The sequence below is a fragment of the Cervus canadensis genome, chromosome 32 (assembly GCF_019320065.1).
Source record: "Cervus canadensis isolate Bull #8, Minnesota chromosome 32, ASM1932006v1, whole genome shotgun sequence".
Taxonomy (NCBI): Eukaryota; Metazoa; Chordata; class Mammalia; order Artiodactyla; family Cervidae; genus Cervus; species Cervus canadensis.
This window is the reverse complement of record NC_057417.1, coordinates 32,095,730-32,109,710: the sequence shown is the minus strand read 5'-3', so window position 1 is coordinate 32,109,710 and position 13,981 is coordinate 32,095,730. Positions and strand designations below refer to the sequence as shown.

General features: G+C 39.5%; 1 protein-coding gene across 3 annotated transcripts in view; it reads right to left on the bottom strand.

Moving 5' to 3' along the window:
* Nucleotides 1-13,981, bottom strand: part of RNF216 (ring finger protein 216) — a 113,587-nt gene that overhangs the window by 87,034 nt on the left and 12,572 nt on the right. Inside the window, exons 3-7 of one of the 3 annotated variants that reach the window (XM_043454861.1) lie at nucleotides 13,348-13,481; nucleotides 9,221-10,075; nucleotides 8,191-8,267; nucleotides 2,649-2,751; nucleotides 885-1,049 (exon numbers count right to left, since the gene is read on the bottom strand). In XM_043454861.1, the coding sequence (XP_043310796.1) occupies nucleotides 885-1,049; nucleotides 2,649-2,751; nucleotides 8,191-8,267; nucleotides 9,221-10,075; nucleotides 13,348-13,481 (1,334 nt within the window). Of the gene's footprint in view, nucleotides 1-884; nucleotides 1,050-2,648; nucleotides 2,752-8,190; nucleotides 8,268-9,220; nucleotides 10,076-13,347; nucleotides 13,482-13,981 lie in introns of those variants that run through there. The other 2 variants (XM_043454862.1, XM_043454863.1) reach the window with 2 other exon arrangements.

Genomic DNA, 13,981 nt, shown 5'->3' with positions numbered 1-13,981 from the left:
AGAGTATTTTTAACTAAAATGAACCTGTAATTAGGAGTCTGCCAACAGATGCCTGGATCTTATCAAGGTAAAGGTGGAAGGGGCCTAGACTCAACACATTCACCAGTGTTCACCTTCTTTCAGGTTAAGACCCAGTGGGTGTTTTAACAAGTAAAGTAACTCCACATTTGCTTGTCTTCTGGAAAGAAAAGCACACTGTTTGCTAAGAGTCACCAGAACTTCAGCAAGAGAAACCAATTTAAAGGCAGGAGAGAAGAGGAACAGGTCAAGGGCCTGCTGGTGCTTGCTCTTCTGTCCTGGCTTCCATCGAAGGGCCACTGTATGGTGGGCTGCATTAAATGGAGCACATCTGCTGCTCACTAGTGACCAGCACCCTTCTCAGATCTGGCCCTTGAGTGGAATCTTATTTAGAGGCCAGAAAGAAAGAAAGAAAGAAAACCTTGAGAGCTTTCAGGAGTCGCCCACTCTCTTCTGAAGCAAACCACCACTCCCTGGGCAGTGCTGGGCTCCTGGCCCTTTGGAATCTACCTCATGTTAACTGGTAACTGAGCCATCTCGGGGAGGATCGCGGGACCAGCCCCAAGACAGAAAGCACAGCAGGGAGGAACAGCACTGGAACACACCCTTCCACTCCACATTCCATAGGGAAATGCATGTCCTTACTGTCACACCAAAACTTTCCTGCTTCTAACCTGTGTTTCTTTTCATTCAGTTCTTTCTGATCAGCAAATATCTTTGTCTACATATCTTCACCCTGACAAACTCCTTAGCTCTTTGCCATCATAAACCATCCCAACTTCTGCAAGCTGAACTCTTCATCCTGTTATCACGGGAAGAAGGAGTCAAGAGGTGTGACCCCCCCCCCAGAAGACCAAGTAGAGCACCTTTCGGGTGATTGCATAGTGTCCTTTGAGCTCGTGCAGGGCCCACTTGATGTCCTGACTGCTAAGCATTTTGAAGTCGGCCATCAGGAGGTCGGCAGCTTGGATGAAGCAGCGCTGGTCAAGAGGAGCCAACTTAGAATAGTCAAAAAAGTCTATCGTAGGCAACTGAAACAAGAGAGAAGCACAACATTAGAGGCCAGACAGTGCATTTCCAGGGGGAAATCATTTGAAGAATTACTGACTAAAGAAAAGAATAATCTGACTTGTACTAATTACTCAAAAGGAGGATACCAGCCCTGAACAAAGATGAAGAAATGATGTTCAGAGCGGTTAAACAAGCTGTCTGGAGTCTGAAGACTAGTTTTGCTAGTTGGAACTATGAAAAAATATAGTTGGGGGTTTGAACACAACTTTTTAGCCATTTTCTTTTCACAAAATGTTTAGAAAAAACTGAGTTTTTTTTCCCCCAGCTACAAAATACAGGCATACTTCAGGAATACTGTAGGTTTGGTTTCAGACCACTGCAATGAAGTTAATATCACAATAAAGTGAGTCACACAAATTGTTTGGTTTCCCAACTTTTAGAAAAGTTAAAATTACACCATACTGTAGTCTAGTAAATGTGCAACAGTGTATGTCTAAAAAAAAATGCACATACCTCAATTAATTCTATAATTTACTGCTAAAAAATGCTAACCATTATCAGAGCTTTCAGCAAATCAATCTTTTCGCAATAGTAACATCAAAGGTCACTGATCACAGATCATAACAAATATAATAATAATAAAAAAGTCAGAAATATCTTAAGAATTACCAAAATGTATCAGAGACACGAAGTGAACAAAAGTTGTTGGAAAAATGGCACTGACAGATTTGCTCAAGGCAGGGTTGCCACAAACCTTCAATTTGTAAAATCAGAAACTGTAAAATCTATAAAGTGCAATAAAATGAAGAGCAATAAAATGAGTAATAACCATACATGAAAGAAACAGTCAAAAAGAATTTGTGGGAAGTGGGAGGATGGTGCAACAGAGACCAGCGAAGCAGTTCTGCAAACACTGAACATACTAAATGCTAGTCTGGACCACACATGAAGACAATGATTAAGATTTTTAAAAACCAAACTGTTTATATCTTAACACAGGATTTGGTTACACAGGTGTATGCACTGTATATAAATCTTACTCAAAAAGAAAAACAGATATTAAACTCTAGGCAACAATATGCATGCTAAAGTATTTATGTGGCAGAGTACTGATATTTTAGCAATTCGCTCTGAAGTGGGTTATAATATAAGAGGGATGTGCTGATGGACAGAGGGATGGATATGGGACAAACTGGACACAGTAAAATGTTAACTTTTAATAGTACTGGCTGGTGTGTATATAGGAAATCAACAGACAGTTCTTTTGGCTTTACTGCGTGTTTGAAAATTTCTTAATAAAATGTTAAACCCTAAGATGATACAAAGAGTTCTGGCCAATTCTTGATTCATCTTAGGAACTTGCTTTGTAGGATTAAAGATATGGAGGATTTGTTTAATTCTTTGTGGGAAGGGAAGATGGAATTACAACGAAAGAAGTCAAATACGGAACTCAAGGTGACTCAGAGGGGGAAGTCCCACTAAAATATGTATTCTGAAAAACCTATTTTCCTGGATAGTCTTTAAAAAATCTATCTTGACAAAGGACTTTATTCCCTTAAAAATGATGCAAAGAGGAGAGAATTTCCAGGTAGACACTGCAAACCCAGAGTACCACTTGCCTTCATCTCATCTTGGCTGGCAAGCAGGCTGCTATTGGGATTCATAAGGACTCTGTCTTCTCTCTTTGGATAATCTGGATTTTCCAGAAGAAAATTACAAAGTCTGTAAAAATAAATGACGTTACTGTCACACTGCTTCCAAATGCCACACTTGCTCACTGATTCAAACATAATGTATGAAAATAAAATCTCTAGTCACATTGTAACTGACCTATCAGGAAATGACAATGTCTGCAGATCAGAAAAACAAATGAACAAATAAGACGTTACCCTGAATTTCTATTTTTACTTGCTAATGTGAAAAGCAATACACATACTAATAAAGGTAAACTCCTCTGAAATTTCTCTATTAGTTCTTACTGGTTGAACTGTATGGAACTGGAGAATTTAGATGAAAGTATCTATCATTTGTCAGGAAGACTATTAACAAGGGATGGGGAAAAAGTCTGTATTCACATTCACAATTAAAAATAGTTTTCTAAGAGTTAATAAACAGAACATAAAAGACCTGTGATAATTCATTAGTACTTTTTTTAACCCTATGGTAAATCAATCCCCATGACGATGTGAGGGATGCTCAGTTTACTGGAAGGCTGAAGGAACAGACCATGTTTGCTTAAGAAAAATCTCTCTCCATTCCAAAATCACAGCCTTGTCTTTTTAATCACTACCATGAAATCTTTCAAAAGTAAGGATGAGGAGAATAAAATAACCCATAAGATGTTAACACTGCCCAGATTTACAAATTTAACTAGCAAGGCCCTTCAGCCTATAAAAACCAAAGGTGGCAACACTCTGCTCTTGGGATATTCCACAGTGACAAGGACAGCTGGGGGTGTGGAGCATGAGCCACTTCAGCAGCAAGAAAGCTGCCCAGTCACAGGGCAAGCGGGGCTTCCCCTCTACTCCAGCCTTCTTCCTTTCTCCTGCAAACTGCCTCGAAGGTGCCCCACCATGACCCTCCCCAGGTCTTCTCCTGTCCAGTGTCAGGAATACAGCCTCTAACTAATACAGGTCTAGCAGAAAGAAGTCAGAGAAAAAGTGCTCACTTCCTGTTCCTCTTCTCACCAGGTGCCAGTGTTCAGGGAGGGACTGAAAACTGGGGAGGCATGCCTTTTGTGCAAACCCCCTCAGGACCCTCAGCACTGGCCCAACTGCAACGCGCCCTCCTTCTCCTGCTCCAGGACCGGTCAAGCACCCCTCAACACCCTTCTCTTCATCATCACTTGCAGGAATCCCACGTGCACTTTCTCGTTAAGCTCTCTTCCTGTCACCACGCCTAGTTCTCTGGAACACATGCCAGAAGGCATGAGAGGGAAAACCCCTTTCTCATATTACAGCAGTAGCAAGGGGAGACATCCTCCTCAAGAATTCTGAGCACATTTCCCTTTAAAACCATGGTCACTGGTGGTGACTCTTTGTTCCAGTACAAACTGATGAGCACCACAGGTTACACAATCTTTGAAGGGTACCTGAGAATCAGTCACCATGAAGAACAGTATTTGTAGAGAAAGGCACGGAGTTCCAAACAACCCCTTTCTCATGCACACCTGGACATACTATAAAACAGGTGTGGAACAGCTCCTCCATTTCAAACTTATTTGTTTGTAATGTTCAGATAAGTGTGGCTATCACAGGCCAACAAAGGGGCAAAAACTAGGAATTTGGGTAAGGATAAAAAGGTCAAATAAACAAGAATTTTCTTAGAATAGAACAGCCATGCATGAATGAAGCCAGGTGGCTCAAATGGGGTGTAGGCAAGATGATCTTGGAAGAAAGCATTAAAACTCCTGTTTTGAGTTTTTTAAATCTCATCCTTTAAAAATTTCTATTTTTATACATTTTCTAAATCTATTTTCTAAACCCATTTTAAAAGTTCTTTTCTTATTCTTAGCAACTCATTTTGTATTTTCAACACTATGAAAAACTTCTCGTATCAACATGATGCAAGATGTGGAATTCCACCTGTCAGGTATCAGAGGCTCTCACTTTGAACTGTCAAAATTCATTTCCATTTTAAAATCTCCTCTACCCTCACCAACACAACTTTCCTGGAGTTAAATGACATTCAGTGCACAGATAATTAAGAACAGAGTTTCCTTTCTACAGATATATGCTACAACCAAATACATTAATATTTACAGCCTGGGGCAAAGGCAGCGGGAGGCTTGTCAGAACTCAGATCTGCCCACCTATTGATATTATTTCATGTCTGATCTGACCTGACAAGCTAAAGGGTTTCGAGAAAGCACTCCCACTAAGTAAGCCAGGCTAATATTTCTAGCTTTTGTTCTTTAATAGTTGTTGCTGTCTCGATCCAATTTAAGTTGCATCATATGTGGGTAAACTCTTAAGGAGAGCAGGTTATTACCATCACAGGAGGTTCTCTGGGTAACAGGCTTCTCCGACTAAAATGACCAGCTGGTTACAATTAAAGGTGACAAAGACTGTACACAAAATGTTGGAGAGTCAGCCCCACAAAGTATCAGCCTGCTCAACTCTGCTCTGGGCCTCCTTTCAGCCCTACATTAACAACATTTAAGTTTTTTTTCATTTATTTTTATTAGTTGGAGGCTAATTACTTTACAGTATTGTAGTGGTTCTTGCCATACATTGACATGAATCAGTCATGGATTTACATGTGCTCCCCATCCCGATCCCCCCTCCCGCCTCCCTCCCCATCCCATCCCTCTGGGTCTTCCCAGTGCACCAGCCCTGAGCACTTGTCTCATGCATCCAACCTGGACTGGTGATCAACATTTAAGTTAGTTGTGAGAATTAACAATTCAGTCTCAAAAGTCCAGGGACAAAAGGAAAACAGTGTCAGGAAAATCAAACAGTAGGACTTCCCGCGCAGTACGGTGGATAAGAATCTGCCTGCCAATGCAGGGTATACGGGTTTGATCCCTGGTCCGGGAAGACTGAATGTGCCATAGGGCAGCTAAGTCCATGCGCCACAACTACTGAAGCCTGAGCACCAGAGAGCCTCTGCTCCGCAACGAGAAGTAACTGCAATGAGAAGCCCAAGCATTGCAACAAAGGGTAGCCTCCGGAGGCTTGTCACAACTATAGGAAGTCCCTATGCAGCAACAAAGACCCAGTACAATAAAAAATAAACTAATAAATAAATTATATATACATAAAAACAATCAGACTGTAGGTTTGAAAGTATTCAATACAATTAGTGAACACTCCCTTTCCTCTGTAATTCATAAGACTTTAAGGATGAATATCTGCTTCTCAGTGATGCATAAGGGACGAAGTCATTAAGCCTCAAGAGAACAGGATGTGTGCGCGACTCAGGAGGAAGGACAGAATTGTCACAGGATCTGTCAATCTGATCACGTTTTAATGATACCGCAGACAACTAACCTTGTAGGTATTTAGAAAACAACATATCCATCTATAGAATGAGAGGGAAATTAAAGTATACTAAATTTCTAAAGGATTACTTTAAAATTTACTAAAAGAGTCAGACACAACTGAGCAAGTGAGCACAGACCACTGGAAAGCTATCTGGAAATATGTTTCAAGCATCATGAATCTATCTATGACCCCTGATTCTAAACTTTAACTTTAGGGTTTCAGGATCTAGAATGTAATTTTAAAAAAGGAAATTACAATATGGAATAATGTAGAATAACGTTTATCAGAACATTAGTGAAACTATGAACAAGGAGAATAACGAGGAGAAAAGTTAACAAAAAGGAAAATTCAATAGAAAATTTTTAATTAAAGGTGATCATTAACACCATGAAGAAAACAATGAAAAGTATTTTTCACTTAACATTACTTCATTAAAAATCCAAATTCATATTTGCTCTGAAAAAAAGTTTTCATTCCAAGAACTAAGGTGGTACATTAAAAAAAATTAGTTATTTTTTAGTTTAGTGGAAGTCTAGGAGATATTTTTCACTGTAAAACTGTACTGATTTCTGTTCAATTTTGCCATGACTTTAAAACTGCTCTAAAATTAAAGTTTATTAATTTAAGAGCTCCTACTGGTCAAATTTAGGATAATCCACTATCAAAATGAAAAATAATTATAAATTATTTAATGTATATAATTATAAAAGACTAATTATAAAAACACCACTTATACAAAACACCTTTATGTCTACACTAATTTAAAAAACAAGCAAGAAGGGGGAAAACAGCAAAATCCTCCGTATAGCAGACTATCAGATAATAATCTAGATGGTGGATATGGGTATTCATCTTATAGTTTTTCAACTTTTTATGTTCAAAGATTATAGGGGGGAAAATCTGTTAAAAAAAAAAGGGGGGGGAACTATACTAGATTAAGAAGCTAAAAAGGTCAACAAACACATTATGAAACCTTGATTCCAACCTGGTTTAAAAAACTGAAAGCAGTGGCTGCCCCTCAATGGAGGGGAGAGACAGGGCTACCAATGGCACCAACAGTGCCTTGGTATGAATCAGAAAAAAGCATCTCCTCTGGGCTGCTAATCTCAGAAAGAGGGCCCTTCACTCTTAGTCATGGCAGCCAGCTCCCACTCACACCCCTGCTGAATTCTACGGTACATAATACAATCTTTGAATACTCTTTTAATTAAAATAATCTGTATTAAACAGTTGAAAATATAATTAAATTCAATATCTATTGTTCTTTATAAATTTACAACTGTTCCACGTTTGCAGACTAAAAGGAGGTGAAAGAGTATAAGCAGAAAGAGACTTGCCCGGCTCTTTGCGACCCCACAGACTGTAGCCCACCACGCTCCTCTGTCCATAGGATTTCCCAGGCAGGGATACTGGAGTGGGTTGCCATTTCCTCCTCCAGGGGATGGAGTGCAGGTGGATTCTTTACCCACTGAGCCACTGCGGAAGCCCCGAGCAAGACAGATGTAGTATCAATGCTCAGAATTAACTAAACATCTTAATTCTGTAACCATACATGATTGTAAGACCTAGAAAACAGCCTGCATACAATTAAAATTAGAACTCTAACAGGATGATTAAAAAAGACATAATGCTAACTGAAATATGCCAGCCATAAAAGGATAAATATTGTGTGATTCCACCTACATGAGGTCTCTAGAGAAGCCAAATTCACAGAGACAGAAAGCAAAACAGTGGTTGCCAGGGGCTCAGGAGAGGGACTGGGGACAGAGCTCCAGTGTGAGAAGAGGAAAACACTCTGGAGACGGAGCGCGGTGGCAGCTGTGCGAGCTGCAGACACACTCAGCGCCCCTCACGCGCGCCTAAAGACAGCCCTGCGTGCGCACGCCAAGTCGCTTCCGTCGTGTCCAACTCTTTGGGGCTTCATGGATTGCAGCCGACCAGGCCCTCTGTCCATGGGACTCTCCAGGCAAGAATACTGGAGTGGGTTGCCATTTCCTCCTCCAGGGGATCTTCCCAACCAAGGGATCAAATCTGAGTTTCTTGAGTCTCCTGCATTGGCAGGCAGATTCCTTACCACTGAGCCATCTAGAAAACCCTAAAAATGATTAAAATGGTAAATTTTTATGTTAAGTACATTTTACGACAATAAAAAAAAAAGGCACAGTAGCATACTTACACATTCAAATCATAGTAATTCTTCAAATGAATTATTTCCTCAACATACCCATTTGCTACATCAGGAAATCTTACTTCCTAGGAAGGAATAAATACATTATTTATATGTCATCCCCTAGAAAGATTTCAAATTGTGATAAAAATCAGATAGCAAAAAGTATACGAAATGACTAAATGTTAGAAAAGGACTATAAAGCAGGTTTGTGTCTGGCTTAAAATTCCACACTAGGTGCCCAGATTTATCTGTCTACACAGAATATGGAAAAAGGTCCCTAGAGACCGCCTGGTCCTCTGCTTCCATTCTATGTATTCATTTTTCTCTCTCTCAGTAAATACTGAGCATCTCAGCCCAAGCAAAGGGCACCTAAATATGAATATGGCACTTTCTAGTGTATATATACCCTTAAGAAGCACACGATTCAGCAGTCCAGGTGAGAAAACCCCAGGGAAGAATGGTTAAAAGGCTGTTCAAAGGCAAACGGCCGCCTGCAGAGCCCTGCATTCACGTTCTTGGTCAGCGCTACCTAACACAACTTGGTGTAAAGACAGAAATGCTCTATCCTGTGCTTTCCAGGATGGTAGCCGTTCAGACTCATGTGGCTACTGAGTCACAGAAAGTCTGACTGGTGCCACTGGAAATGAAATTTTAAGTTTCATTTAAGACATTTAAATTTAAATAGCCAAATGAGGCTACCATATTGGACAGTGCAGCTCTAGGTCATCTCACAAACTGCTTGAAGGGTTTGAATTTGGAGTTAACTCAATTCCTTTTTAAAAACTGTGGGGACCACTCATATGACAGCACCAGGGCACCCACAACCTGCAGCTAGAATCCCAGGGGGCATTCTGAGAGGGTTAAGGCTAGATTAAGGAATCCTGATTCAATTTTTGGACCTTCAGTTTTTCTTCTTCTAGTCTATAAATCTAGGAAATTAGGAAAATGATTCCACACACACAAATAACGCTTTAGTAATAAAAGGAAACAATATATTTAGTGTGTATAATTACTTACTTATCAAAATAAAACTTACTGTCTCTTTTACCAACAGTGCAATGAGTTCCTGGTCTACGTCAGAAGCTTCTTGCCTCCAAAGGTTTTCCAAATTGGGCTCCTGAGTTTCTTGTAGTGGAAATGCTGGGCCTGGCTCTTCATCATCTATTGCTAGTTGTTGGTCTTCAAGCTCTCCCAAAGGATGGGCAGGCTGAGGAGAACCAGGGTCTGGAATCCAATCCTGCTGGGGCTCTGGTCTTGCAAACGCCGGTCTTGGGAAAGCTGTCCCCCGGGGCTCATGCTGATACAGCAGTGGGCCCAGTTCTGCTTCAGGACGCCGCTCCTGAGGTACAACCTGGCTTGGTACCTCACGGGGCTGCTGGTTCAGAGACTGGAAGTAAGGGTGGTCTAACCAGCATTCTTCTTCGATGGCCTGGTCATCGAGGATATCAGTTGCTTCTCCGAGGTTTGATAAAATCTCTGTCTCTGACTCTTCAGATGACTGGTTCTGAATGTCCAAAGGATCAGCTTCTGAAAAAAGATTACCTTCTTTTAAGATAATGACTTTCTGCTCTGATCTGGGGTTGATGAGGTCATTGGTTGCTTGGTTGTGACTTGGTCCAGGCTTAGGTTCTCTTTCTGTTTGGCCACTTGGCTTCATGAATCCAGAAACTCCAGGAGGCCCAAGATCTAGAAATTCACCGTAGTCATCCTCAGAATCATCCTGCGTCCCAGAACCAAACAATGAGCTGTTATACACAGGAAAATAGCCATTCGTATCTGATTCAAAGGCTGCTCTAGATTTTTTAGGCCTTTCTTCTCCCAATCTTTTGAGATCTTGCCATTGGGCAGCTGGTTTGATGAGATTGGGTCGTGATGTCTGAGGTTTGTATGTCTAAGAAAAAATGAAATTTTAATAATAACAATTCAATTTTTTTCCTGTGTCTATACCTCCTTATGTATTATATTGAGATTCTGAGGTAGGACAGGTAAGAAACAAAAACACCCTCCCCCATAGACCTATTCTTCAAATTTATCTTCATATTCAAATCTGATCACACTATAGTAACTATAAGAATCAAAGCAGCCATTCAGAGATTGAAGATTGACTTATAGTTTGAATTATAATTTCACTTGCGACCAGTAAAACAAAAATAACTGCATAGTAGAGAAAATAATGAAAGAATGACAACACAGCAGAGGAGTGAGAAATGGTCAATAAGCACATGAAGAGAATCTAAATCTCATTAGTAATTCAGCAAAATGCAAATTAAAACAAGATTCTACCCCCTCGCTAAGACTGGCAAACAACTTTTTAGTCAGACAACATTAAACACAGATGTGGGACAGATGTGGGAAAACTTACTATCACTCATTCCTGGTGAATTTAGGAGAGGAATCTGGTATTGCTTATTTTAAAAAAAAAAAAACGTATATCCTTATAATCTATCAATATCACTTTTCAAATCAATCCTATACACCCTTATGTATCCAAAGGGGGCATATACAAGGGTATTCACTGCCACACTGATTGCATCATAAAAAGAGAACACTAGAGACATTCTTAAGTTTGTCCCTAAGCATACAGTTAAGTAAACTATTTATCTGCTTTACAAAATACTCTCCAACTCTCCCCCACCCCAAGAGATAGCTCTATATGTAATGAAATGGAAACTTCACCAAGAAATGTTAAGTGAAGAAAAGTTACAAAACAACACACACAGACTGATTTTTATTCTTTGAAAAAAAAAAAATGGAACACAGACATAAACATACCATTTCTAAAAGCATATATGTGTATATATACATTGAATATATACATACATGCATGAACCCACACACGTGTTAATTCAAAGAAAAAGATTTGGAAGGGTACGTGCCAAACTTGTGACAACAGTCCCTCTGGGAAATCTCTGGGGCAGAAGGGGCTGGTGAAGAGAGAATAGTTTTCTCTGTATTGTATCAATTTCTATAGAGAACACAACCATGTGTTACTTGTAAATTTAAAAAGCAAAATGCCAATTTTAAGATAGCAGAATAAAGATGTCTCTGATCCTGATCTTCTCTGAAGTCACCCCAATCCAGAGAGGAGAATGAGACAAAGAACTGAAAATCTCTGAATAAACCAGCACAGATTTGTGATCCTGAATCACAATATACGTGAGGAGGAGCTGATAAATGCAGTGGGAGAAGTACATCCAGATTTCAGGCAGGCAGAGAAAGCTTCAGAAAGGCAGAGTTTGCCAAAGCAGGTGGTATGGCCTGCAGAGGGAAAACCAATAGTCCCTTGTTTGAAACACTGGGAATCTGCACTTTGTTGGCAGCAAGGATTTTCTGAGAAGGTTAGACTGAATGAAGACAGACGTCCCTGCTGAAGGTAGGCTGTCAGTGAGGCAGGACAGAGAGAACTTTGATCTGGGCTGCTCTGGAGGTGGCAATCATGGCTAGGCAGTAAGAAAGAAATAAGCATACGTGCATATAAGCACACTTCCCCGCCCCATGCAGCCCCAACATCCTCTGTCATAGGAAGAATTCCTGCTAGCCATGAACAGTGCCTGAGTCCTTCCCCAACATAAATACCTACAAAGAGCCAGTCCAGGAAAATCTCGAATGCATTCAAAGTTGAGTAGTAATAAAAAACAACCAGCACAGAAACTACATGAAGATATCTAACTACTTAAAAGAGATGTGGTAGAGGAGTGACACATATGATGAAATCGGTACCACACAGTGAATGAAATAAGAAAAGAGAAATGCAAGAATACAATGGAGTGATGAAATAGTTAGCTACTTAATATACATGTTTTAAATCATGGTTTTGTAGAAATACAGTAACTATCAAAAGTTGGGAGGGGAAATAAGAGGTGAGGATCAAAAGATACACTTAAAGCTGATAAATCAACATGTAAAGACATATGTAAGAACAGCATCTGAAAGTATAAAAGTATGTACTAGAATAACTGAAAAAAAAAAAACCAACAACAAAACCCAAAGACTAAGGATAAAAATCTTCCAAATCACCAGCAAGAACAGATGACCCCAATATAAATAAAACAAAACCTCAAAGATGCAGGGAACATAGTGAAAGATCATTTTTAAAAGCAATAAAAATGTAAAGCATATTAAACACTATGAGAGAACTAAAAACTAAGTATAATAGTCATGTTAATAAACAAAAATTAGATGAATTCACTCACTAAATTTAAGTAGAACCTTTTGCACTAGGCAAAACCCAATTATATAATCAACTACAGGCATATGTTACAGGAAAACTTTCACATGAATTTGCACAGCAGCATCATTCATAATAGTGAAAAAGGAGAAGTAACTCAAATGTCCATCAATGAAACATGTGATATAGTCCCACAACAGAATAGTATCAAGCAATAAAAAAGGAACTGAAAGTACCGATTCATGCTACATCATAGATGACCTTGAAAACTTATGCTAAATGAAGGAAGGACCAAACAGTATATGATTCCATTCATATAAAATGTCTAGAATAGGCAAATATATAGAAACAGTCCATGGAATTCTTTAGGCAAGAATACTGGAGTGGGTAGCCATTTCCTTTTCCAGGGGATCTTCCCGACCCAGGGATCAAACCCGTGTCTCTTGCATTGCAGGCAGATTCTTTATCATCTGAGTCACCAGGGAAGCCCTATACAGACAGAAGTGGTTAGTTGTTCTTAGGACTGGGTCAAAGAGAAGAGAGCAGGGAAAATAATGGTTAACTCATCAAATCAAGAAAAAAGGCAAAAAATCCCACAAATACACTAAAACAGAAAAGGAAAATTGGAGGAGCCACAGATTCAAAGTAGAGTAAATACAAAGAACAGGCTATTTTGTTTAGTTCTATTAAATACATTTAAAAAAACACTGAAAAGTATCAGTGAACAAAACCAATAAAAAGCAACAGAAAATCTAGACGTGTCAGTCACCACAGAGGAAGCTGAAACAGTTTCCAAGAACTGTCCTTCATGAAAAGCAACAGCCCAAATGCCTTTAGGGCAAATCCTACCAAATCTTCAAAGAATAGGTAAACTCCAACATTATTTAAATACTGCTGTAAGAGCACTCTCAGCTATTCTATTAATACTGAGTGTCCGAAGAATCAGATTCTTAACTTGAAATATATTTCATCATGGTAAATTTCAGAAAACTCACTTCCGCCAGGATGACATCATCATCCAGGTCCTCTTCGTCATGTTGCTGAGGAGCTGGGGTGACCAGCATTGGAACCCCTTCCTCATCAGAGGAGTCAGATATGGTGATGGGTCCATCTCTGAGATTGATCCAGTCTAAAAGTGGGCGGAGATCATTGTTATCAGGAGGTGCATATAATCACATTCAGTCCTTTAATTCAACTTTGGCATGAAAAGGGTCAAACCTAAAGCCAAGTTCATGGCTACTGGAGTGTTAATTTACCTCCTCAGGCAGCACATGCACCTAAGCATTAAAATGAGCTATTTTTCTGTGCTGATCTTTGCCAATAGTTCATTTTGGGAATCATCAGAGAAAATCTCACAATTACTATGCTCAAGATTATCAACTTTTTCTTATACGAGACTGGAAGAATCTGTTGATAAAATCTTCTTGACTGGCAACTAAACAGTGAAATCATGGCCTCCCATCTCACCTCTACCCCTCCAAGGGAATATAAAACAGTTTTATTCAAACTGATAGGTCTGAAAAAACTCACTCAGAAACAGTAAGATTTTCACTTAATATATGATATTAAAGTTTGCTCATCTTAGATATAAATCTTAAGTATTATTTATGCAAATATATTTCAGTGGTG